At 39.2% G+C, this 27030-nt stretch overlaps 1 protein-coding gene across 7 annotated transcripts in view; it reads left to right on the plus strand.

Annotated features, from left to right (window-relative positions):
* Positions 1-23193, plus strand: part of MTMR6 (myotubularin related protein 6) — a 48992-nt gene extending 25799 nt beyond the window's left edge. For 3 of the 7 annotated variants that reach the window (XM_060191731.1, XM_016190606.2, XM_007528614.3), the window contains 7 exons: positions 386-495; positions 3197-3322; positions 8863-8912; positions 9504-9704; positions 18061-18192; positions 18289-18415; positions 22143-23193. In XM_060191731.1, the coding sequence (XP_060047714.1) occupies positions 386-495; positions 3197-3322; positions 8863-8912; positions 9504-9704; positions 18061-18192; positions 18289-18415; positions 22143-22403 (1007 nt within the window). In that variant the 3' untranslated portion in view covers positions 22404-23193. The remainder of the gene's footprint in view (positions 1-385; positions 496-3196; positions 3323-8862; positions 8913-9503; positions 9705-18060; positions 18193-18288; positions 18416-22142) is intronic. The other 4 variants (XM_060191736.1, XM_060191735.1, XM_060191732.1 and 1 more) reach the window with 2 other exon arrangements.
* Positions 23194-27030: the final 3837 nt, after the last annotated feature.

The raw sequence follows: 27030 nt of genomic DNA on the forward strand, positions 1-27030 counted from the left end.
TTTCTTTTTTTCCTTTTATTGGGGGGAGGGATCAGTGGTTTATAGTCAACAGTAAAATATGATAGTTTGTGTTTGTGTAACATTTCTCAGTTTTCCACATAACAGTTCAAGCTCCTCTAGGACCTCCTCTGCCATCATGTTCCAAGACCTGAGCCCTTCTTCTCCTACCACAGAGTCTTTTACTTTGGTGCAATACAGTGAAGCTTTTCTTTAAGCTCAAGAAATGGAGCATGTATCGCAAAATCCATTATTGAGTTTATAGCACTTCCTCATTTATCTAATTATTTTGTCCTTTCCCCCCACTTAATTATTATTATAAGAGACTTTCAGTAGAAATAGAGAGACTAAACCTATTGTAAATGAAATACTTTTTCCTCTTTTCTAGTCAATGGTACCAAGGGACTTTCTGTCAATGATTTCTACTCTGGTTTGGAGGGCTCAGGATGGCTTCGACATATCAAAGCTGTTATTGATGCTGCAATCTTCTTAACAAAGGTAATTCTTCATTGTTTGTGGTTTCAGGTTAATAATGGTTGGAAGGACTGCATTTATTTTCTTTTGGGTGCTATTACCTCTTCCAGTTAAAAGATCTTTATTTTTCCTTTTTTTCATGATGCTCGCTTTAGTTTGAACTTTAAAAATACAGTGTAGTACATAGTAAAGGGACTTAAAAAAACAAACTCTCAATTTGTAACAGTGTTTTTAACGTTACATCACTGTAGTATATTCAGTGCTAGGGGTTGAACTCAGGACCTCATGATTGAGAGTCCTACACTTTATCCAGTGTGTCATCTCCTGGGCCACTACAGGCAAGTTTTCGTCCCTTCCTCCCTTCTTTCCGTCTTTCTTTTCTTTCCTTTCTTACTTTCAGATTTGTTTGTTTACTTATTTACTAATGAGAGAGAGAGAGAGAGAGCGAGAGAGAGAGAGAGAGAAAGAGCTACATCATCAGTCTGTGTGTGCAATGCCAGGAATCAATCTTGGGACTTAACACTTGAGAGTCCAACACTTTATCCACTGCACCACCTTCTAGACTCTTAACTTTTTTTTTTAATGTTTTAATACTGATTTAGAAAATTAGGGGCCAGAAGGTGTGCCCAACTGGTTAAGTGCACACGTTATAGTGCACAAGGACCCAAGTTCAAGCCCCTGGTCCCCACCTACAGGCAGAAAGCTTCACAAGTGCTGAAGCAGGGCTGCAGATGTCTCTCTGTCTCTCTCCCTATCTCCCCATCCTCTCTCAATTTCTCTCTGTCTCTAGCCAATAATAAATAAGTAAATAAAACAAAAAAAGAAAAAAAGAAAGAAAATTATAAGATGGGGCTGGGTGGTGGTGCACCTGGTTGAGTGCATATGTTACAATGCACTAGGACCTGGGTTCGATCCCCCAGCCCTCACCTTCGGGGGAAGGCTTTGCGAATGCTGAAGCAGTGCTGCAAGTATCTCCATCACCCCCTTTCCTCTAGATTTCCGGCTATCTCTAACCAACAAATAAATAAAGATAACTTAAAAAAAAATTAAAAGAAAATCACAATCCAGCAGGGGTACATTTCTACACTGTTCCCACCACCAGAGCTCTGTGTCCCCATTTTGTCCATTGGAAACTGCAGTGGTTCTCCCTAGGTTACAGATAAGGGTTGACTATCATTTCTATGGTGATTTGTCTATCTGTTTGCCTGCCTATCTTTCTATCTGCCTCTCTATATTTTTGTCCATTTTTTCTTTCTTTTTTTTCTTGTTTTTATTTGATTGGACACATAGAGAAATTGAGAAGGGAGCAGAGACAGACAGAGAGAAAGATAGACACCTGCAGACCTGCTTCACTGCCTGTGAAGCAGCCCCCCTATAGGTGGGGCATGAGAGCTCACACCTGGGTCCCTATAGGTGGCAGTATGTGTGCTCAGCCAGGTGTGCTACTGCCTGTCCCTGCCGCCCATGTTTTCTGTGGTCCTGCCTTCTCTTCCTTTCTGTGTCACACCTATTACTACTGCTAAATGTCTTTCCTTTTCCCCTTCTTCTCTCTCTTGATCTTGATGGAATTGGGTTCCAGAGCCCTCTAGCCATCCTTTCCTAACATTCTTCCCCCTCTGGGAGTGTGGACCAAAATTCCTTTTGGGATGCAGAAGGTGGTGTCTAATAGTTCTCTGTGATTAGACTTAGACCTAATAAGCTCAACAGTCTTACAAAATGTCCTTAAAAAGGCACCAGAAAGTTTTCAATGAAATATTTATTACTTAGGCTTAGACACCCTCCTCTCCTACCTCATACTTTACTTCCCTCAAATACTCTTACTTTCTCAACTAACTACGCAAAAGAAAGTAAGGTATATCTCCTAATCTCTCCTGACAGCATTAGCATCGTTGTCACTCCTTGATAGTCTTTAAAAGAAACAGTGTATACATTTGGCCAAAAGAAAATCTATTGTCCCTAAAGGACAATTATTATTTCTATGATAACCTTTTTTAGAATCATCAAACAAGTAAATGCAGGAAAAGTTAACGTTAACTTAGACTCCACTAAAATCCTAGCTGTGTTTCCTCACCAACTTGAGGCCATAAAACTCATGAGAGCCCATAAACCTAATGACAGTTTGGATACAACAAAGGGCGGCCAGTGCTTCCACAGCTGAGAGAAAGCCCGAGCTTGTCAGATAAAGAGAGGACTACAAAAGCTGGGAAAGAGCAAAGGACTGGGTCACTTAATGGTTCTGGACACTACCAGGCCACCCCATCACCTGGGGCCTTAGTCAGATTCCCACATAGATATCATGGACCTAGACCTCTAATAGATCTCTCTGTCCACCATCATTGGTCACTTCCTTCAGGAACATCCTCATAAACCTTATTGAGGTCCTCTTTAGGACCTTGCCCCTCACTATAAAGTGGTAATGGTGAGGACTGCCCCTCTCTCTGAAGGGAGGCTGGGTCATCCTATTCCGCCACTTAAGGAAAACTGGACCTAAAGTGAGTGCAGCCTGTTCCCAACTGGGGCCATGGACTGCAAGACCAGACAGGCAGGGACTTGGAGGTTATATAGGCTTCTGTGCTAAATATGAGTATACCTGGGCCCCGGGTCAGATTGCTGCGGTTAACTTTTTATAATATTACACTTACTAATGATTTTTAGCAAGTCAAACTTTTTGTTTTACCTAGAATGTATGCTGCTTGAATAAAAGTTATATGGTTTTTCTTTTTAGGCAATAATGGTTGAAAATGCAAGTGTATTGGTACATTGTTCAGATGGCTGGGATAGGACTTCCCAGGTTTGTTCCCTTGGCTCTCTTTTATTGGATTCCTATTACAGGACAATCAAAGGATTTATGGTAAGCATTTACTAGCTTAGGCCTGTAGTTCTTAAGTAGGAGAGACTGTGTCCTCCCATGGACACTTTATTGTTACAGCTAAAGGGAGGAATGCAACTAGTGTGTATGTGATGATGTGAACCAAGGATTCTGCTAGTATCCTGTGGTGCACAGGTACCCCTGTAATAGAGAATGATCTAGAAGAAAGTCAGTAGGTGAGAAACCTTGAATTAGCCTGATACACATTGTGCCACCTCTTGAGTAAAGTTTTTTTCATAAATGTTAAATAGAAATACTCAGTATTTTTCTCCCTTGGTTTTTTTTTTTTTAAGATTTTATTTATTCATTAATGAGAAAGATAGGAGGAGAGAGGGAAAGAACCAGACATCACTTTGGTATATGTGCTGCCATGGATCAAATTTGGGACTTTCTGTTTGAGAGTCCAGTGGTTTTTCTTGTTGTTTTAATTTTTTTCCTTTTTTTATATTTATTTATTTATTCCCTTTTGTTGCCCTTGTTTTGTATTATAGTTATTATTGTTGTCGTTGTTGTTGCATAGGACAGAGATAAATGGAGAGAGGAGGGGAAGACAGAGAGGGGGAGAGAAAGACAGACACCTGCAGACCTGCTTCACTGCCTGTGAAACGACTCCCCTGCAGGTGGGGAGTTGGGGCTGGAACCGGGATCCTTGTGCTTTGCGCCAGGTGCACTTAACCCCCTGCTACCACCCCACTCGCGAGAGTCCGGTGTTTTACCCTCTGCGCCATCTCATGGACCACCTCCTTTGTTTTTATCTAGCAAATATGATGAGTATTTAAGAGTATTTAAATTTTTTATTATAGGAAAAACTTTTTATTTGAAACTCCTTTGTATTGCTAATTGTAATTACATGTTAGGAAGTATGTTTTATATCTCAGGATTAAATTTCTAGTTAGAGTTTTTGTTGTTTGCTTTTTTCTGTGTCTGCAAATTTATTTATTTATTTATTTATTCCCTTTTGTTGCCCTTGTTGTTTTTTTGTTGTAGTTATTGATATCGTCGTTCTTGGATAGGACAGAGAGAAATGGAGAGAGGAGGGGAAGACGGAAATGAGGAGAGAAAGATAGATACCTGCAGACCTGCCTCACTGCCTGTGAAGCGACTCCCCTGCAGGTGGGAAGCCAGGGGCTCGAACCCGGATACTTCTGCCGGTCCTCGCGTTTCGCGCCACGTGCGAAACTACCACCCGACTCCCTGCAAAATGTTTTATAATTTTTGTGTTAGTAATTTATAAGATAATAGTATAATCCTACACCACTTCCACCACCAAAGTTGTGTGCCCCTACCCAGATTTTCTGTTTTTTGAAGCTAAAGTTCTCCTTAAAAAAAAAAAATCATGTTATGTATTTGTTATTTATCAGATAGAGACAGAAATCAAGAGGGAAGGGGGATATATATATATTGAGAGAGAGAGAGGGAGAGAGAGAGAGAAACTCTTGCAGCACTGTTTTACCACACTGAAATAAAGAAGGAATTGTGTTTAATGATTCTAGAGCGTTCTACCGACTATATTTCCCTGTCATAAGTTTAAAATGTAGACTATGAAATTATGACCATATATCAAAAACAAATGAGAATCCTAGCAGTGGCAACCTGTTAGAGTGCACAAGGAACAGAGCTTAAGCACCTGATCCCACACAGCTCTGATGCTTCCTTCAGTCCGTGGAGGTCATACTCAGACCTGCGTGGCACACACGGCAAAGCCGCACACTACCCAAGTGAGCTGTTTCACTGATTATATAATGAAATTACAGATAATAAATACTGAGAAAATATGTTTAGACTAGACTGAAAAAAAATAATAAACCTAACCCAGAAGCCTATTCAGTGGAGTTGAGATAGAAAACAGATAAAAGAAAGATTGTTCTTTCAAAAGGTTACATGTCACCATTTGATTGAATTTTATTTTATTTTATTTTTTATTTATAAAAAGGAAATGCTGACAAAACCATAGGATAAGAGGGGTACAACTCCACACTGAATTTTAATTTGAACATAAACATTTCTTCAGTCACACTATCATTTTTTCTTCATAACTTTTTTTTTTTTGAATCACTACTCAGCTCTGGTTTATGGCATCGTGGGAAATTTGGAACCTGGGACTTTGAAACTGCTCTTTGCATAAACACTATGCTATCTATCCCTACTCCCAACCTTTTTTAAATATGTGATTAATAGTGGTTTACAAGATTGTAAGGTTGCAGGGAATAGTAACAACAGCCACCGAAGTTCTGTGCTCCCCCACCCTCCAGTGATAACTACCACAGTTCTTACAAGGTCTTAGAGTCAGTTTGTTTGCTTGTGTTTTCCAGTGTTTTGTTTGTTTTGCAAGCTAATGTATATCAGTTCTCTGAATTTCACATCTTAGTGAAACCATCCGGTAGTTTTCTTTCACCTCTTTACTTAATTCACTAAGAATAACTACCTTTTTTTGATTGCAGAGAAGTATTCCATGTTATATATCCCATAACATATTTAGCCAGTCATTTGTTGATGGATATTTAGGCTGCTTCCAATCTTTAATTGTGAACAGTGCAGCTATAAGCATGGGGGTGCATATATTTTTGTCCCTTTGTCATATATTAGGTGGTTATAGATGTGTGGGCTCATTTCTGGGCTTTCGATTCTGTTCCATTGATCCAAGTGTCCATTTTTATTCCAGTGTCATCCTTTTTTCTTTGCCTCCAGGGTTATCGCTGGGGTTGGTGCCTGCACTATGAATCCACTGCTCCTGGAGGCCATCTTTTTTCCATTGTTGTTGTTGTTGGATAGGACAGAGAGAAATTGAGAGAGGAGAGGAAGACAGAGAGGGAGAGACCTGCAGACCTGTTTCACCACTTGTGAAGCAACAACAACAACAACAAACCTCCCCCCCCCCCCGCGTGCAGATGGGGAGCCAGGGGTTTGAACTGGGTGCTTGTGCCATCCTTGTGCTTAGTACTATGTGTGCTTAACCTGGTGCGCTACCCAGTGCCATGCATTTTTAATTACTGTTGTTTTGTAGCACTTCTCTCAGAAGTCCTTAGGCTATTATTCATGGTTGGTTTTTTGCTTGTTTGTTTTTGCATTTTTACTTGTTGTTTCACACACATTTTTTAACAAGTTCTATTTCCTTGTAAAATGCCACTGGAAGGCGGGTGGTGGTACATCTGGTCAAGTGCACATGTTACCAAGCACAAGGACCTTGGTTTGAGCCCCCATTCTCCACCTGCAGGGGGTCTGCTTCATGAGTGGTGAAGCAGATCTGCAGGTGTCTCTTTTTCTCCCTCTCTATCTCCCTTCCTCTCTCAATTTCTTTCTTTTAATTTTTTAATATTTATTTTTTATTATTTTTAATTATCTTTATTTATTTGATATAGACAACCAGAGATTGAGAGGAACAGGGAGATAGAGAGGGAGAGATACCTGCGGCCCTGCTTCATCACTCGTGAAGCCTTCCTCCTGTAGGTGGGGGCCAGTGGCAAGATTCCATTGGAATCTTGATAGTGGTTGCATTGAATTTGTAGACTGCTTTTGATAGAACGATCTTTTTTTTTGAGGGGGGAATTAATAGTAAATAACAAGATTTGAAGATGACAGTGTATAGTTCCACACCACACTCAACACAGAAGTTATGCATCTCCACTCTCCCACATCCCAAAGATAAATACCATATATCTCACATGTCTTAGAAACAATTTGTTTGATGCTTTTTTTTTTCCAAGTTGGAATGGTCATTTTAATAATGTTTATTCTCCCCAGGAACAATAAACAAAAGTGTTCTTTTATTTCTGTATGTCTTTTCCTGTTACTTTTAATAGTGTCCTATAGTTTTCCTTGTAAAGTTCCTTCACCTCCTTCATGAGATTGGCCCCCATAGTATTTTATCTTTTGGGGTTTGTTAGTGGAATTGACAGTTTTTTATTTCCCTTTCCTCTTGATTCCTTGTTTGTATACAGAAATGCCACATATTTATGTGCATTGATTTTATATCCTGCTACTTTACTCAATTTATTAATTTCTAGTAGTTTTTGTTAATTTTTTTTTTTTGGATTCTCTAGGTATATCATCATGTCATCAGCAAACAGTGATAATTTAATTTTTTCCCCTTTCTAATATATATACTTTGGATATCATTCTTGTCAGACTTGAGTGGCAAGGACCTCGAGGACTGTGTTGAATAATAATAGATAGTGGACATCCTTGTCTGGTTCCTGATTTTAGGGTGAAAGCTTTCAGCTTTTCCCCATTGTGAATGATGTTAGCTGTGGGTTTGTTGTAAGTGGTCTTTATTATGTTGAGGAATGGTCTTTCTGTTCCCAATTTTTGGAGGTCTTTATCTTAAATGGGTGTTGGACCTTGCTAAATACCCTTTCAGCATCTTTTGATATTACCAAGGGGTTTTTATCTTTCTTTTTGTTGATATGGTAGATTACATTTATTGACTTGCAAGTGTTCAACCACCCGTTTCCAGGGATGAATACCACTTGGTCTTGGTGAATTATTCTCCTGCTAAATTGTTGCATTTGGTTTGCCAAGATTTTTGTTGAGGATCTTTACATCACTGTTCATCAGGGATATAGGCCTGTAATTTTCTGATTTAGGGATAAGAGTGAGTTACCCCACTTTAAGTGTTAATGTCAGGTACAAATAAGACAAAAGATTTAAAACATCCAGGGCCATTGTAATCATTCACTTGGATAGTGTGATAGCTTTGCCGTGCATGTGAACTAGGTTCAGGCCTGGCCCCCAACTGCATTGAAGGAATTTTTTATATTGTGGTCTCTTTCATTTTTTTCTCTGCCCCTCTATCTCTTTCTAAAAATAAGTAAAATAAATAAATAAAAATAACAATAAGGATTTAAAATATCTACACCAGTCTACTACCCAGAGTTAATTAGCCCTTGGTAACATTTTATTTACATTTTCCTATGTTTATGCCATACACATATAACAGATAAGCAAATTAAAAGATTGTTGTTGTAATTCTTGAGAAAGAGATAGCCTGAACTAAAGTGTTTTTTCTTTCTGTGTTTATGTATGTATATTTATTTGTTTGTTCATTTTTATTCAGTACTGGAATTGAATCCAGGGACTCACACTTGGAAAGCAACAATATTGTTGATCAGCCTCCTTGGCCTAGTCCAGGGTCTTGTTATCTTTTTCTATAATTAAAAAAATAATAATCCTCTTGGGAGCTGGTGGTGACACACCTGGTTGAGGGCACATGTTACATATGCAAGGATTCAGGTTCAAGCCCCCAGTCCCTACTTGCAAGGAGAAAGCTTTGTGAGTGGTGAAGTAGTGTTGCAAGTGTCTCTCTTTCTTGCTCCTTTTCTGTCACCCCCTTCCCTCCCAATTTCTGGGTATCTCTATTCAATAAGTAAATAAATAAAGATTAAAAAATTTAAATACTTTGGCTTATAGCCATAAATTTAAAATATAAATATTGCTTTTAATATAATACAGTTTAACTAATTTTAAAACAACAACAGAAAAGAGAGAATTAGTTACAAGTGGTTTTTGTACTCTTTCTTATTAAGGTTTTAATAGAAAAGGATTGGATCTCCTTTGGACATAAATTTTCAGAGAGGTAAGTCACAGTTACACATTTATGTATTCTGTAAATTAAAGTGTCACATGTCTGTCTTTATAAATGTGTATATCTGATGGGAGATGTATTTTTTTGTGGGGCAAATGTAATAATCATTATCCTATAGCTGCCTCTAGTTTTTATGTGAAAACTGGTTAAATTTTTTTCTGTTATTTCAATTTTCCTGCCTGTGTTAATCATTTTAAAGATTTTGTTTATTAATGAGAGAGTTAGGAAGAAGGACAGAGAAAGACAACAAGACATGACTCTGGAGCATGCAAAGGGATTGATTTCGGGCCCTCATGCTTGGCAGTCGTCACTGTGCCTACTGCACATCTCAGACCACTTACCTATGTTAGTTTTTCTAGTTATTCCTTTTCCTTTTTTTTCTCTGAATCCTGATCATTGCAAGATAACATACTTTAAAATTGCAGTTGAAATTTCATATGTATAAATTGTTTTAATAAAAACACAGTTTGTAATGTTACTATTGTAATATTTGATTGGGTTGGGTTTGTGTACAATTGTTTAAAATCAGAGCAATGGACTTCTTTTATAGGCAGTTTTAAAATCTTGTATTTTCTGGGTTAGGTGTGGCCACTTGGATGGTGACCTAAAGGAAGTCTCACCAGTATTTACTCAGTTCTTGGAATGTGTGTGGCATTTGACAGAACAGTTCCCACAAGCCTTTGAATTCAATGAAGCATTTCTTCTTCAGATCCATGAACATATTCACTCTTGCCAATTTGGAAACTTCCTTGGAAATTGTCAGAAGGAGAGAGAAGAGCTCAAGTAAGTGTCTTTGGTTGTTTGCTTAAAATCAACTTCCATTGGGAGTTGGGCGGTAGCATAACGGGTTAAGCGCACATAGCACAAAGTGTAAGGACCGGCAAAAGGATCCCGGTTCAAGTCCCCTGGATCCCCACTTGCAGGGGAGTCGCTTCACAGGCGGTGAAGCAGGTCTGCAGGTGTCTATCTTTCTCTCCCCCTCTCTGTCTTCCCCTCCTCTCTCCATTTCTCTCTGTCCTATCCAACAACAATAGCAACAATAATAATAACTACAACAATAAAACAACAAGGGCAACAAAAGGGAATAAAATATTTTTTTAAAAATCAACTTCCCTACTACACCTTTCTTTTTTCAGAACACTGCTCAGTTCTGGCTTAAGGTGGGTGTTAAGTGATTCAGAGTCACAAATATGAAAGTCTTTTGTGTAACCACTATGCTGTTTTCCCCATCCACCCACCCCTATTTTTTTAAAACTTAGCTTAAGTCTAACATGAATTAAAGTTGACAGTATGAAATAGACCTGAATTTTACTCTAAAGATTTTTTTGTTTTGTTTTGTTGTTGTTGTTTTTACTAGAATACTGCTCAACTTTGGTTTATGGTAATAACTGAAATGGAACCTGGGACTTCAGAGCCTCAGACATTATAGTTGTTTTTTTTTTTATAACCATTATGTTATTACCCCAGCCCTTATTGTAACCTGTAGATATGAGAGAGAGAAGGAGCCTGGGAAGTGGTGCCATGGATAAAGCTTTGGAATATAAGAATGAGGTCCTGAGTTTGATCCCCTGCATCCCATAGGCCAGATTAATGCTCTGGTTCTCTCTCCCTTCCTCATTTCCTCTAATTAATAAATCTTTTTTTTAAGATTTATTAAAATGAAAGGGTGGGCAGCTAAGTTGGCAGCACACTGGGTTAAGAGCACATAGTACAAGGCACAAGGACCCGCACAAGGATCCCTGTTCAAGCCCCCGGCTCCCCACCTGTGGGGGAAGGAGAGGGGCTCACTTCACAAGGATTGAAGCAGGTCTATAGGTGTCTTTCTCTCTCCCTCTCTATCTTCTTCTCCCCTCTCAGTTTCTCTCTGTCCTATCTAAAAAAAAAAAATGGCCAGAAGAGCCGTGGATTTTTGTAGTGTAGGCACTTCTTCTAGCGTTTGCCCTTCTTCCGTAGCCAGTCAACAGCAAAGCTGTCAGGAGCTGCTTGTTGCTGGCTTTGAAAGTGACTGGGATCCATGTGGATTCAGTTGGTTAGGAAGGATCATCAGTTTCCCCAATGAATGGGTACTCACAGGATGCACCGGTCAATCCAATGCAACCCAGTGTAGGCACTGAGCCCTAGCAGTAACCCTAAGGCAAAAAAAAAAAAAAAGAGAGAGAGAGAGAAAAAGAAAGAAAAATGAGGGGGTTAGGGAAGAAAGAGAACCAGAACATCATTCTGGTAGAGGTGATGCCTGGAATGGAACTCAGGAGCTCACACTTAAAGTTCAGTGCCTATCTACTGTCCCACTCCCAGGCTACTGCTCTAAGGATTATTGCCTGTATTATCCTTCACCCCTTGGATTAATAATAAGATTACATCTAAAGATTTTTTTGTGTGTGAAGTATATCATAAATACTGAGAAGTGAATGTAAATTGAAGCTTAATTAAATTTTAAATCATTGACCTGGGCTGGAGAGACAGAATAATGGCCATACAAAAAGTTTTCATGCCTATCTATCTATCTATCTATCTATCTATCTATCATGTTCCCCTCTATATGTCTCTCTTATCAAAACAGTAATAATAATAAAATATTTAAACCATTGACCTTTGTAACCAGAACAAGAAACACTATTGGGACCCTATGGCCAGCAAAGTAGCTTGCTTGCATAGTGTGGAGCTTTGCCATGTAAATGACCCAACTTAGAATCTGGCCACCACTGCATTGAAGGAAGCTTTGATGGTGTGGTCTCTCTCACTCTCCGCTTCATTTCCCCCCACCCCCTTTTTAAAGATTTTTTAAAACTTTATTTAATTTGATAGGACAGAGAGGGAAACTGAGAGGTAATGGAGCGGGTAGAGAGGGAAAGAGAGACACCTGCAGCACTGCTTCACCACTTATGAAGTTTACTTCTGCAGGTGGGGACGGGGGCTTGAAGCCAGGTCCTTAGGTATGGGAGCATATATACTTAACCAACACCGGCCCCTTTTGCCTCTGACCCCCCATCCCTTACGCTTCTTTTTGCTCTAAGTATATATCCAGAACAGATAATCCTCCATACCGCTTCATTTCCTTTATTTTACCAGAGCACTGCTTACTCTGGCTTATGGTGGCGTGGTGAATTGAACCTGGGACTTGGGAGCGTCTCTTCTGTAATCACTATGCTATCTCCTCCACCCTCATTTTCTTTATTTTCAAAAAGAAAATCATTTTTTTTAGGATCTGGGTGGTGGCGCACCTGGTGGAGAGTACATTTTACAGTGCGCAAGGACCCAGGTTCGAGCCCCTGGTCCCCACCTGCTGGGGGAAAGCTTTGTGAATGGTGACACAGTGCTGCAGGTGTCTCTCTGTCCCTCCCCCCCACTCAATTTCTGGATGTGTATCCAATAAATATATTTTAAAAAATAAAAAATACATTTTTAAAAAATATTTTTTTATGAGGAGAGAGAACCATAGTTCCACTCTAGCAAGTAAAATACCAGTTACCAAATTCAGGACCTCATGCTTGAGGGTTCAACACTTAATTCCCTGCACAACTTACAGGCAGGTAAAAAGAAACCTTTTAAAAAATCATATTTATTTTTTATGAGAGTGAGACCACCACACTACTCAGCTCCAATTAAGGTGATGCCAGGGATTGAATCAGGGGCTGCTGGCTTTGGGCATACAGCCTTGTGCTCTAATAATGAACTGAGCTATATCCCTGTTCTGACACTATTTCATTGCCAGGAAGTTTTGATCACTTGGCTCTAGGGTATGGTAAAGATATAGAATTGTTGGATCTTTTGTTGTTGCTGTTTTTATTTGTTTATTTTTGAGACAAATTGAGAGGGAAGTAGGAAATAGAGAAGGGGGGAAAGATAGATACCTACAACCCTGCTTAACTGCAGGTGAGTGTCAGGGGCTTGAACTTGGGTCCTTGTGCACTATCACATGTGTGCTCTACAAGGTGTGCCACTGCCCAGCCCCCAAGAAATGTTGGTGTAACATAAGATGAAGTTTATGATTCTCCTCATGTCCCTAGAGAGATGACTCTTTGGTATGTTTTTTAGATCCAGGCCCTTGCGCGTGCACTATTTTGTTGTTTCTAGGCTGCTTTTATTGATTCTGATACAGGAAGCAGAGATACCACAGTGCGAGAGTCTCCCTTAATGTCAAATACCTCCTGTGTGGTGCTGGATCTTACCTGACCCATACACTTAGCAGAGCACATGTCCTACTGGGTAAGCTATCTTTCAGGCCTTAAATAGACGGTTTTGTTTTGTTTTTAGAGACAGGGAGTAAGAGAGAAAGAGATCACAGAACTAAAACTGTTGTTGTTGTTATTGTTCTTGCTGCTGCTATTGTTGGATAGGACAGAGAGAAATAGAGAGAGGAGGGAAGATAGAGAGGAGGAGAGAAAGACACCTGCAGACCTGCTTCACCACCTGTGAAGCGACTCCCCTGCAGGTGTGGAGACGGTGGCTCAAACTACGATCCTTACACTGGTACTTGCACTTCACGCCACATGCACTTAACCCACTGCACTACCACTCTACCCCCCTGAAGCTTTCTCTCATCTGGTAGGAGTTAGTCTGAAACCTGGGTCATGCATATGACAAACAACACACTATCCAAGTGAGCTATTTTGCCAGCCTAACAGACAGTTATTTAGGAAGTTATTTAGGAAATCTACATATGTTTGCTGCAGTGTGCCTGTCCCTAAGTAGGATCCTGCTCTCAACTAGCCAATCTTTGTGGCTAGGTATTTCTGGCTTAATTTTTGTCTTGTTTATTAAAGATATTTGTTTATTTACTGGATAGAGATAGAAAAATTGAGAGAGAAGGGGAGCATGATGCAGGGGCGAGAAAGTCACCCTCAACATTGCTTCACCACTTGTGAAACTTTCCCCTTGCAAGTAGAGGGCATACACTCGTGTTCTTGGCACACTGTAAGGTGCACGTTAATGGGCGTACCACCATCCAGCCCCAAAGACTTTTTTTTATGAGAAAAGAAAGAGACTATGGGAGGCCAGGCAGTGAGACACCCAGTTAAGTGTACTTAGACCTGGGTTTGAGCACCCCCAACCCCCATCTGTAGGGAAGATGCTTCATGAGCAGTGAACCAGGTTGGCAAGGGTCTGCCTTTCTTTCCTTATGTCTAAAGCACACCTCAATTTTTCTCTGTCCTATCCAATAAAATAAAAAGGGTGGGGGAAAGGAAAAAATGGCTGGACTGGGTGGTGGTGCACCTGGTTGAATGCACATGTTACAGTGTGCAAGGACCCAGGTTCAAGCCCTTGATCCCCACCTGCATGGGGAAAGTGTTGCAAGTAGTGAAGCAGTGCTGCAGGTGTCACCCCCTTCCTCTCAATTTCTATAAATAAAGATAATAAAAAGAAGAAGAAGAAAATGGCCAACAGGAGCCATGGATTCATAGTGCTGGAACCAAGCTCCAGCAATAACCCTGATGGAAATAAAAATAAATAAGGGACCTGGGCAGTAGCGCAGTGGGTTAAGCACATATGGAACAAAGCACAAGGACCGGAATAAGGATCCCAGTTTGAGCCCCTGGCTTTTCAGCTGCAGGGGAGTCACTTCACAAGCAATGAAGCAGGTCTGCAGGTGTCTCTCTTTCTCTCCCTCTCTGTCTTCCCCTCTATCCATTTCTCTCTGTCCTGTCCAACAACAACAGCAATGAGAACAATAACAAAAAATACAACAGTAGGAGCAACAAAATGGGGGAAAAAATGCCCCCCCCAGGAGCAGTGGATTCATGGTGCAGGCACCGAGCTCCAGCGATAACCCTGCAGGCAAAAATAGATAGATAGATAGATAGATACATAGATAGATAGATAGATAGATAGATAGATAGATAGATTGATTGAAAGAAAAGAGATCATGGCACTGCTCAGCACTAGCATATGGCCATGTTGAAATAGGTCTGGGCCCTCTAGTATTGAGCCCTGTGCTTTAGTACTGCTGAGCTAGCTCCCTGATCACAAACTTAGTTTTCTTTCTTTCTTTTTTTTTTTTTTTTTTTTTAACTAGAGCACTATTTAGCTTTGGTTTATGGTGGTGCAGGGGTGTTGATCCTGGTACTTTGTAATCTCAGGCATGAGAGTCTCTTTGCATAACCATTATGCTGTCTACCCCTACCCTCAGGCTTAATTTTGATACAAAAGAAATCTGAATTTAGACTGAAAGGTCCTTAATTTTTCTTTTCTTTCAGATTTGGCTTCTGTGTTTAGATTTCTACAGTAGTCAGTAAAGAGCAGTTTTAGATTCTTGAATATCCAAGTGACATTAGATAAACTAAATCTGGTAGTATATTGAATAGTCACATCTTACTCCCAACAGAGTTGGAGGCAGATCTGAGAAAATGTGGAAAATTCTAAAGATATTCAAAGGATGGTGGGGGTAGAAAGCATAATGGTTATGCCAAGAGACTCTCATCCCTGAGGCTCCACAGTCCCAGGTTTAATCCCCCACACTACCATAAGCCAGAGATGAGTAGTGCTCTGATTAAATAAATAAATAAATAAATAAATAAATAAATAAAAGATGTACAAAGGAAATAACAAGTGGATAGACTATGACTGTGGTAAGCAAGTTACAAAACATGAAAACATTAGCTTCAGGACCTTAAGAAGTACAGCACGGGATAAAATTTAGGCTCTCAAACATAAGGTCCTTAGTTCAGTCCCTGACATCCCATTTGCCAGAGTGTTGTTCTCATTCTCTTGCTTTTATTCTCTCTTTCTCTCTTACTAGTTAATAAAAAGAAAAGAAAAAAGATTTGGGGGCCAAGTGGTAGTCACCCAGTTGACCATACATGTTGCCATGTACAAGGACCCAAGTTCAAGCCCATGGCCCCCACATGTAGAGTAGAAGCTTCATAAGTATTGAAGCAGTGCTACAAATATCTCTCTCATTTTTTTAAAGATTTTATTTATTTATGAGAAAGATAGGAGGAGAGAGAAAGAACCAGACATCACTCTGCAACATGTGCTGCCGGGGATCAAACTCAGGACCTCATGCTTGAAAGTCCAGAGCTTTACCACTGCGCTACCTCCAGACCACACTCTGTTTCATTTTCTTTTACCAAAGCATTGCTCAGCTCTGGCTTTATGGTTGTCAAGGGGTTGAACCTGGGACTTTGGAGCCTCAGGCATGCTGGTCTCTTTGATTAACCATTATACTACCTATCCCCACCCCTTTCTCTCAATCTTCCCCTTCCCTCTCAATTTCTTTTTTTTTTTTAATTACTTATTTTTTTTCTTTAAGAAAGGAGACATTAACAAAAACGTAGGATAGGAGGGGTACAACTCCACACAATTCCCACCACCCAATCTCCATATCCCATCGAGGGCCCTGCCCTGATAGCTTTCCCATTCTCTATCCCTCTGGGAGCATGGACCCAGGGTCATTGTGGGTTGCAGAAGGTGGAAGGTCTGGCTTCTGTAATTGCTTCCCCGCTGAACATGGGCGTTGACTGGTCGGTCCATACTCCCAGTCTGCCTCTCTCTTTCCCTAGCAGGGTGGGGCTCTGGGGAAGCGGAGCTCCAGGACACATTGGTGGGGTCCCTCTCAATTTCTATCTCTATCCAAAAGAGAAAAGAGGAAAGAAAGAAAAAAAGATTTTAGCTTTGTGCTATAGTAATTCTCAGTAATTGTCATAATTTAGAGCAATCACTCTTACAGAGTATAGAATATTTTTAGAGGGGAAAATTCTTCATAATTGGTGATAAACATCCCCATAAGTAGAAAGGCAGTATTAAGAGTATTTGTTTTCTAATATGAGCAGATTCTCTACTTCTCCTCCTACACTTCTGTTTTGTGTTTCATTGATGAGTGGCCTGCTGAGACTCACTCTACGTTTTACACACTCACATCTTTTAGATTTGCAATTTAATTGGTATTTTTTACTCTTGAATATCTTGCTTCCTTTCTGCCCCATTCCCCTTTTCTGTCCATTTACACTTAGATATGTTCTTGCTGGGTCATACATGTACCATGACCCAGTAAGGGATCAAAAGAATAATAAAGGGGCCAGGTGATGGTGCCACGGGTTAAGTGCACTTGGAGTGATGCCAGCTCTCTGTCATATCCAACAACAACAGCTATAACAACAACAAGGGCAACAAAAATGGGGAAAATGGCCTCCAGGAGCATTGGATTCATAGAGCAGGCACCAAGCCCCAGCGATAACCCTGGAGGCAAATAATAATAATAATAATGCAAAATAAAGAGAAACATTAATATCTTATTTTATGTAAGTGATGATTTGAAGTATGTGTAACAGACCAAATTTACAAAATTGTACTGAGTGTATGATACTGAGTAATAATTATACTTGCAATATATTCAAGAGACACAGTTTTATTAGGTGTTTGAGTAAAAAAGTCATGACACATTTTTGCATAAAACATACATCCTGCAGGGCCGGGTGGTGGCACACCTGGTTGAGCACACATGTTAGAACACAAAAGGACCCAGGTTTGAGCCCCTGGTCCCCACCTGCAGGGGGAAAGCTTTGCAAGTGGTGAAGCAGGGCTGCAGGTGTCTATCTTTCTGTCTCCCTCTTTATCTCCCCCTACCCTCTTGATTTCTGGCTGTTTCTATCCAATAAATAAAGGTAATTAAAAATTTTTTTTAAAAAAGAAGAAAGAAAAATATGTCACGAAGGGCTGGATAGTTGGCACACCTGGTTGAGCAAACATGTTACAGTGTATAAGGACCTGGGTTCAAACCCCTAGCCTCCACCTGCAGTAGGGAAGCTTGACTGAGTTGTGAAGCATTGCTTCAGGTGTCTTTCTGTCTCTTTCCCTCTCTATCTCCCCCATCCTCTCAATTTCTATCAAATAAATAAAAATATAATTAAAAAATTTAAAAAAGAAAAAATGTGCCATGACTTTTCCAACAACTCAATAATTAAAAACCAGTGAGGTTAAACTGTGAACAGAAGGAAAACTAAAATATAACTGGGGCAGTGAAATGGCTTAGTGGGGAGTGTGCTGTTTTGCCATTGTGATCCAGGTTGAAGTCCATCACACTGCATTTAAGGGGGGAAGAATACTCAAATGTACTTAAGGGGATGCTGGTAAAAATGACCCGATTTATGGAAATTAGTACTGATACTGTTGAAACGATCTTTTTGATTTTCATTACATTAAGGTTAAAGGAGAAGACTTACTCCCTGTGGCCGTTTCTTTTAGAAGACCAAAAGAAGTACTTAAATCCTCTCTACAGCTCCAAATCTCAGAAATTTGCAGTTTTGGAGCCAAATACAGTATCTTTCAACTTTAGGTAAGTTGGCATCATTGAAGTACTTAACTTTTACTTGACTTTTTTTTCTCTCAAACACAATTCATTGAAACTTTTTTTTTTTTTTTTGACATAAAGGTTTTGGAGAAACATGTACCATCAGTTTGATCAAACATTACATCCCAGGCAGTCTGTATTTAATATAATGATGAACATGAATGATCAAAATGAACAATTAGAGAAAGATATTAAAGACCTAGAATCTGTAAGTATTCTGAAATACTAATTTATTTGGAATAGTAAATCAGTTTCTTTTCTTAACCTGTGTTATCAGTATAAATCAGACTGTGTAAAAACCTCATAGTTATATATGGTTTCTTCAAAAACTGTTTTTCCCCTGTCTTGAATAGACCAGTTTGAATAGTTTATGTATTTTTGAATAGTTTTGTGTATTTTAAGATGTATTGGTACATGATCCAGGAGGTAGCATAGTGGATAAGCATTGTACTCTCAAGTTGTGAGGTTCTGAGTTTGATCCTTAGCAGCACATATAACTGAATAACATCTGATTCTCTTTCTTTCTTTCTTTCTTTCTTTCTTTCTTTCTTTCTTTCTTTTCTGTCTTTCATTAATGTTAAATGAATTTTTTAATATTTTAAAATATATTTTAATTTTATTTATTTATTTTCCTTTTTTTAAAGATTTTTATTTTATTTATGAGAAAGATAGGAGGAGAGAGAAAGAACCAGACATCACTCTGGCACATGTGCTTCCGGGAATCAAACTCGGGACCTCATGCTTGAGAATCCAAAGCCTTATCACTGCGCCACCTCCTGGACCACTGTTTTCCCTTTTATTGTCCTTGTTTTTTTATTGTTGTTATTGATGTCGTCATTGCTGGATAGAACAGAGAGAAATGGAGAGAGGAGGAGAAGACGGGGGTGGAGAGAAAGATAGACACCTGCAGACCTGCTTCACCGCTTGTGAAGAGACTCCCCTGCAGGTGGGGAGCTCGGGGCTTGAACTGGGATCCTTACGCCGGTCCTTTCACTTTGCTCCATATGCACTTAACCCACTGCGCTACCGTCCAATTCCCTATTTTTTTAACTTATGTTAATAGAGAAAAAGACAGCTAAAGATACATAGAAAGAGACCAGGGCTTTGCTCAGTTCCGGGTTATGGTGGTGCTGGAGATTGGACTTGGGACCTTAGTACCTCTGGTATTAAAGTTTCTTGGCATAACCATTGTGCTATCTCCCCAGCCCAATAAAGTCTTTTTTAAAAATGTTTTATTTATGTATATAATAATGAAAAAGATAGGAGGAGAGAGAGAAAGAAGTAGATATCATTTTGGTACATGTGCTGCAGGTGACTGAACTCAGGACCTTATGCTTTAGAGTCCAATGCCTTAACCTCTGCATCACCTCCCGGACCACCCAATAAAATCTTTATATATATATATATATATATATATATATATATATATATATATTTTTTTTTTTTTTTTTTTAGTTAATTTATTTTTTTTCTGTACTAGGAAAACCCATAATGGCTATGCAAAAAACTTTTATACCTGAGGCTTCAAGGTTTTCAGGTTCAGTCCCCAGCACCACCATAAGCCAAAGCTGAGATGATAGACAGACAGACAGACAAATAGGTAGATGTAGGGGGCCAGGTGGTGATGCACCTGGTTAAGCACAAGGACCCAGGTTCGAGCCCCGGGATCCCCGCCTGCAGGAGGGGACAGTTCACAAGCAGTGAAGCAGGTTTGCAGGTGTCTCTCTTTCTCCTCTATAACCCCTCCTCTCTCAATTTCTCTGTCTCTATTCAATAAAAAAATTTTTAAATATTTTTTATATTTATTTATTTTCCCTTTTGTTGCCCTCCAATAGAATTTTTTTTAATTTTTTATATTTATTTTATTTATTCCTTTTTGTTGCCCTTGTTGTTTTATTGTTGTAGTTATTATTATTATTGTTGTTGTTGTTGGATAGGACAGAGAGAAATGGAGAGAGGAGGGGAAGACAGAGAGGAGGAGAGAAAGATAGACACCTGTAGACCTGCTTCACCACCTGTGAAGTGACTCCCCTGCAGGTGGGGAGCCGGGGTTCGAACCGGGATCCTTATGCCGGTCCTTGTGCTTTGCGCCACCTGCGCTTAGCCCGCTGCACTACAGCCCGACTCCCTCCAATAGAATTTTTTAAAAGATAGATACATACATACATATTTGAAGTATACAGAAAAGTACATTATGTAAACATCATAAATGTTAAATGTTAGTTTTCTAGTGACCACATAATTTTGTGAGATTTAAAATTTTTTTATATTAGCTTCAGATCTTTTTTTAAAAAAAAATATTTATTTATTGGATAGACACAGAGGAATTGAGAGGGCGGGAGAGGTATTGAAGAAGAAAGATAGATACCTGCAGCACTGGTTCACTGCTTCCCTGCTGGGGACTTGAACTCAGGTCCTATGCATTGTAATATGTTTGCTCAACGGGTGTGCCACCACCAGACCCCCCATTTTTTTTTCTTTTTAGATGTATTAGTGAAGGAGAAGAGGGAGAGTGGGAGAGGGAGAGAGAAAGATGTCAGGAAGCTTGAGAGTCCTGTGCTTTCTATCTTCTGTGCCACCTCCCCCCCTGCAGCTTCAACTCTTACATGTTTTGTTTTAAGAAATAAAACAAAGTCAGTGGTACAGCTGGTACAATACACACTTGACAGTGTGCGAGGACCTGCATTCCAGCCCTTGGTCCCCATTTGCAGGGGGTGCTTCACAAAAGGTAAACTAGTGCTGCAAGTGTCTCCTCTCTCTTTCCATCTGTCTTCCCCTCAGTTTCTCTCTGTATCTACCCAAAATAAATTAAAAAGTAAACCTTTTGTAAAAAACAAACAAATGAAAAAAAACACTAATAGTGGGGCCAGGCGGCAGTGGCGCAGCTGGTTGAGCGCACACATTACAGTGCGCAAGGACCCAGGCTCAAGCCCCCAGTCTCCACCTGCAGGGGGAAGCTTCACAAGTAGTGAAGCAGGGCTGCAGATTTCTCTCTGCCTCTCTCCACATTTACTCCTCCCCTCTCAATTTCTTTGTCTGTATCCAATAATGAATAAATAAATAAGTAAATAAATAAAATATTAATTAAAACACCAGTAGTTAAAAGATTTTTAAAAATAAAATCAATAAAACATTAAATCCTTGTATGCTCCTCACTCTCCCCCACCTTCTCTCATTTTACTGAATCTACTGGTAATCATTTCTGTGCATATTTTGTACTTAATTTTTTTTAATCTTTATTTATTGGATAAGGACAGCCAGAAATCAAGAGGGAAGGGGGAGATAGAGAGGGAGAGAGACACCTGCAGTGCTGCTTCACCACTCGCAAAGCTTTCCCCCTGCAGGTGGGGACCAGGGGCTCTGAACCTGCATCCTTGCGCATTGTAACACATGTGCTCAACCAGGTGCACCACCACCCGGCCCATTATTTTTTATTATTTGAAATATTGATTTTATTGTATATTGGATAACTATAAAATTATAGATAAAGATTTTAGTATATCTCTGTTTGCCCTTAGTTCAAGTTAAGAAACTGCATGGCTGTTTAAAATTGTATTAGTGATTTACAAGATGAGTGGTTACAAGCAAGTAAGATTACATGGGTGTAGTTCTACTTTATACCCACCAACATAGTTCTGTGCCTGTCCACCCGCTTCCATCCCTCATCCCACCTTCCACTCAATTGTTCTTCACAAGAACTTTCAAATAGGAAAAAAAAAAGTAGCTAACCTCTCTCTGGGGCTCAATGGTTAAGCAAATGATTATCTCCAATAAATACATAAAATAAAATGAACCACTCAGATTGTAACCATTGAGTGGAAGGTGGGATGAGGGATGGAAGCGGGTGGACAGGCACAGAACTATGTTTTCTTGTCTATCATTTATTAAATATATTTTCAATAAGTAATTTTTTTTCAAATTTGAATTTCTTCTAGAAAATTAACCAACATAAAAAAGAACAAACAGATGGAATTATTACCAAGGAGTTGTTACGTTCAGTTCATTCTGAATCATCTATTCTCAAAACTTCCCTGTGTTTTAAGGAGCAGACTCTGCTACCTGAGAATGATTCTCTTCAAACTGTAGAGGGCAGCAGCCCAGCGGATAATCGTTACAGTGAATATGCCGAAGAGTTTTCCAAATCAGAGCCTGCTGTGGTCAGCTTAGAGTATGGTGTGGCAAGAATGACGTGTTAGACTCATAAAGTATTTTCTAGACTGGATGTAGTGTACAAGAAATGGATTATTCTGAGAATGATTTATGTTCATAACCAAAAGGAGTTTGTCTAATGATGATCTTGGAGTTTTAACAGTTGGTTAATAATTGAAGCAAGGATAACAACTGCTCTTGGAAAAATAAGTCAGTTTAGTTGCATTTCTAGCAAGGAATGATATTGATGAGTTTACTCAAAACACAAATTTGCACTGTATAACAGCGGCTGGACATTTTCATGTGACTTATATTTAATTATAGCCAAATATAAATATATTATAATTTAACTGCCAGAAAATAAACTTGATAAAATGATCCCTTACTAATAATCGGCATGGCATGTACTTTCTATTATGTACCTATTCTGCCATTAGTGATGTTGTACATTGAAGTGCCATGAAAAATGATCCTGAGAAAACCTTAAACTCTGTTTATTCTTTTATGTGTCATAGGCTGATGCTTTTGTTTTTCTTCTTCTTTTGGTCAGCCTTGTCTTGTTTATAAAGAATCACCTTCTTGTTACTGCACAAGTTGCATGCTACAATATTCCTATCTATAGAAGTAGTTGCAGAAGTATACTCACTGTTAAGTTCAAGTTTAGGTGGTTGTTTCCTTATTTAAAACTAATGAAATTCAAGGTTTTATTCTGATGACAGTTTGTTTGGTACTCCACTGATGACTTATTAACTACTTAGATTACTGATTTATTGAATATAAAAAGTACATTTGACTGTCTTTTATGTATTAATTACTAAGCATTCCACTGATTCTTGATTTGTGGCTCTTTTTCCTTGGTAACTTTGTAAGCTTAAAAATTTAAGACTCAACCATTCTTAAAAACAGTGATGAGTCCATATGTACATGTTTTTAAGCTGCTTTACATTTCTTAATGAATTTCTATTTCTAGAACATCTTTCAGATTATTTAAAAAAAAACATTAAAAAGGGGGTAGTATGGTTTGTTTTAGATTTTGCTTGGTTGTATGAGTTTCAAAGCAGTCATTTATATTTCAAACACTTATTTTATTATTATTATAAAGGGAAAATAAGGGTAGCCTAATACAAAGTTAATATTTGACAAAGGAAACTAAAATGCAAGAATTTCGTTTTTCCATGTCAACTGTTCTGCATACTAGTACATATCTTTAAATTACAAAGAAGAAGAAGAAAAGTAATAATCATTTGCAGTCAAAAGTATCACTCTGATAGCCCACTGATTTTAAACTGAAAAATGTTAAGTAACATGGGGGTACAAGGGACAATTCTAGGGGACTAGGAAATCTGCATAAGGTCCCTCATGAACTATTATATCTATGTTTAATAACAGTTTTGAACATAAAAAAAATCTTTTTCAAGTGAAAAAATGTATTAAGAATGTATTTAGTCCTGTTTCCTTTTAGATTGCTTTTCTGTAACACATTATATAATTAGAGAAATACTTTTTTTTTTTTTACACAGTAACAGAAATGGACTATAAAATATAATTTGTGATTTAACTAAAGGGAAGCTTCTGTGCCTTGTTGCTTGGTTCCAGTTACTGAATGTGGTTTTAGAATCTTTAATGACAGGCTTCTTATATTCAACTCTTTTGGTTTATTATATTGAACTTGAGACATAAATGTATGTGTTTACATGCTTACACACAGACTGAGAAATCAGTTAACATTCTAAATGACCTGCAGAGTATATGTTAACAAAAAAAAACCAGATTTTTGTATGTTTTATAAAATTGGGTTTATAGTCAGTATTTCTGGTAATGTACAGCATGTAAATGATTTCATTGGGAGTCGGGCAGTAGCGCAGCGGTTAAGCGCACACGGCGCGCAAAGCGCAAGGACCGGCAGAAGGATCCCGGTTCGAGCCTCAGGCTCCCCACCTGCACAGGAATCGCTTCACAGGTGGTGGAGCAGGTCTGCAGGCGTCTATCTTTCTCTTCTCTCTGTCTTCACCTCCACTCTCCATTTCTCTCTCTCCTATCCAACAGCGAAGACAGACAACAATAATTACAACAATAAAGCAACGAGGACAACAAAAGGGAATAAATTTTTTTTAACTTTAAGTAAATAAAATAAATTATCTCATTTATCACTTAAAGGTAATTAAATGCTCGTGTTTTATTTTAAATGTTTCTCTTTTAGAAAAAACAAATAGGTTCAAGTTGTAGTTGGGTTTTTTTCTTCCTTATCTGGCAAGTGGGTCTAAACATTGCACTAACCTTAATGCTATAAAGTGTGAAGTATTCATTTTCCAAAAGGTGGATATAGATAAGTATTAATGTTACATACAAATTTAGTCAAATAATTAGAGACTGAAAGATTCAGTAGATTTAGTTGATACTATCATTCTATTTTCCTTCTCTTCCTGTTACTTCCTGATGTTTTAGTCACTATTTTATTGTGCCTTACTAATTTGTTAATGGAAGGCAGTGCTTGATAAGTATGTAAATTCGGGGGGTCGGACTGTAGCGCCCAGGGTTAAGCATTAAGCACACGTGGCGCTAAGCACAAGGACTGGCATAAAGATCCCAGTTCAAGCCCCCGACTCCCCACTTTGAGGGGAGTCGCTTCACAGGCAGTGAAGCAGGTCTGCAGGTGTCTATCTTTCTCTCGCCCTCTCTGTCTTCCCCTCCTCTCTCCATTTCTCTCTGTCCTATCCAACAACGACATCAATAACAATAATAAAAATAACCACAACAACGATAAAAATAAATAAATAACAAGGGCAACAAAAGGGAGCGGATAGCCTCCTGGAGCGGTGGATTCATGGTGCAGGCACCCAGCCCCAGCAATAACCCTGGAGGCAAAAAAAAAAGGCGGTAGCACATCGGGTTAAGCGCACGTGGTGCAAGTCGCTTCACAGGCAATGAAACAGGTCTGCAGGTGTCTATCTTTCTCTCCCCCCGCTGTCTTCCCCTCCTCTCCATTTCTTTCTATCCTATCTAACAACGATGACATCAGTAACAACAATAATAACTAACAACATGGGCAACAAAAGGGAAAATAAATTTTTTTTAATTTATTTTTTATTCCCTTTTGTTGCCCTTGTTTTATTGTTGTAGTTATGATTGATGTCGTTGTTGGATAGGACAGAGCTAAATGGAGAGAGGAAGATAGACACCTGCAGACCTGCTTCACCGCTTGTGAAGCGACTTCCCTGCAGGTTGGGGAGCCGGGAGCTCGAACTAACATCTTTAAAAGTATGTAAATTCAAGATCAAATGTCTTCCCCAAAGCAGATTTGGATGTAAACATGAAGGGAAAACTTACTGGCAGAAATAACTGCATTTGGAGGTGTTTTGAACATATTTGCTAGGTTAGAAGATCAGAGAATCTTGGGTAAATAGGGTGGAGGGTAGATAGCATAATGGCTATGCAAATTGACTCTCATGCCTGAGGCTCCAACGTCCCAGGTTCAATCCCCCACACCACCATAAGCCAGAGCTGAACAATGCTCTGGTAACAAAACAAAAAGAATCTTAAGTAAATAAATATTAAGGGAAATGTTTTTGCTTTTTTAAATCTATTTTTATTAATGATTTAATAATGATTAGCAAGGTTATAAAATAATGGGTACAATTCCATTCAGCTCTCACCACCAGAGTTTCATGTCCCACCCCCTCCATTGGCAGCTTCCCTATTCTTTAACCCTGTCAGAGTACGGACCAAAATTCTTTATGGGGTGCAGAAGGTGTAAGGTCTTACATCTGTCATTGCTTCTCCACTGAACATGGATGTTGGCAGGTCTATCCATACCCCCAGCCTATTTCTCTCTTTCCCTAGTAGGGTAGGGCTCTGGAAAGGTTAGGTTCCAGGACACATAGGTGAGTTCTTCTGCCCAGGGAAGTCAGGATGACATCATCATAGCATCTGCAACTTGGTGGCTAATTCTGTTTTTCAGTTGGAGAAACAGGGCAGAGGATAGTGTCAGGTTAGGTTTTTTTTTTTTTTTTAATATTTATTTTATTTTATTTATTCCCTTTTGTTGCCCTTGCTGTTTTTTTTTATTGTTGTAGTTATTATTGTTGTTGTCGTTATTGGATAGGACAGAGAGAAATGGAGAGAGGAGGGGAAGACAGAGAGGAGGAGAGAAAGATAGACACCTGCAGACCTGCTTCACCGCTTGTGAAGCGACTCCCCTGCAGGTGGGGTGCTGGGGCTCGAACCGGGATCCTTATGCCCGTCCTTGTGCTTTGCGCCACCTGCGCTTAACCCGCTGCGCTACAGCCTGACTCCCTTTGTTTTTGTTTTTGTGATTAATTTTTAGAGCGATTTTAGGTTCATAGCAAAATTTAAAAAAAAAAACTGAAATTTTCCAGGTTGGTGTTCTAACTGCTGAAATGCAAACCATCTGAAAAACTATAGAGTGTGCAGTCAGAGATTTTTATTAATGACTTAAATCTGATTTCATTAGCCAAGTTTTAGCTATTTTGTTGGATTGTCCATGTAGTAATCTAACTGATATTAATATCGTCATTAAGTCAAATGTAGAATCTTGGGACTGGGTGGTGGTGCAACCTGATTGAGTGCATGTTACAGTGCACAGGATCTGGGGTCGAGATCCCACCTGAAGGCGGAAAGCTTTGCAAGTAGTGAAGCATGTCTGCAGGTGTCCCT

The sequence above is a fragment of the Erinaceus europaeus genome, chromosome 5, assembly GCF_950295315.1.
Source record: "Erinaceus europaeus chromosome 5, mEriEur2.1, whole genome shotgun sequence".
In the NCBI taxonomy this organism is placed as follows: domain Eukaryota; kingdom Metazoa; phylum Chordata; class Mammalia; order Eulipotyphla; family Erinaceidae; genus Erinaceus; species Erinaceus europaeus.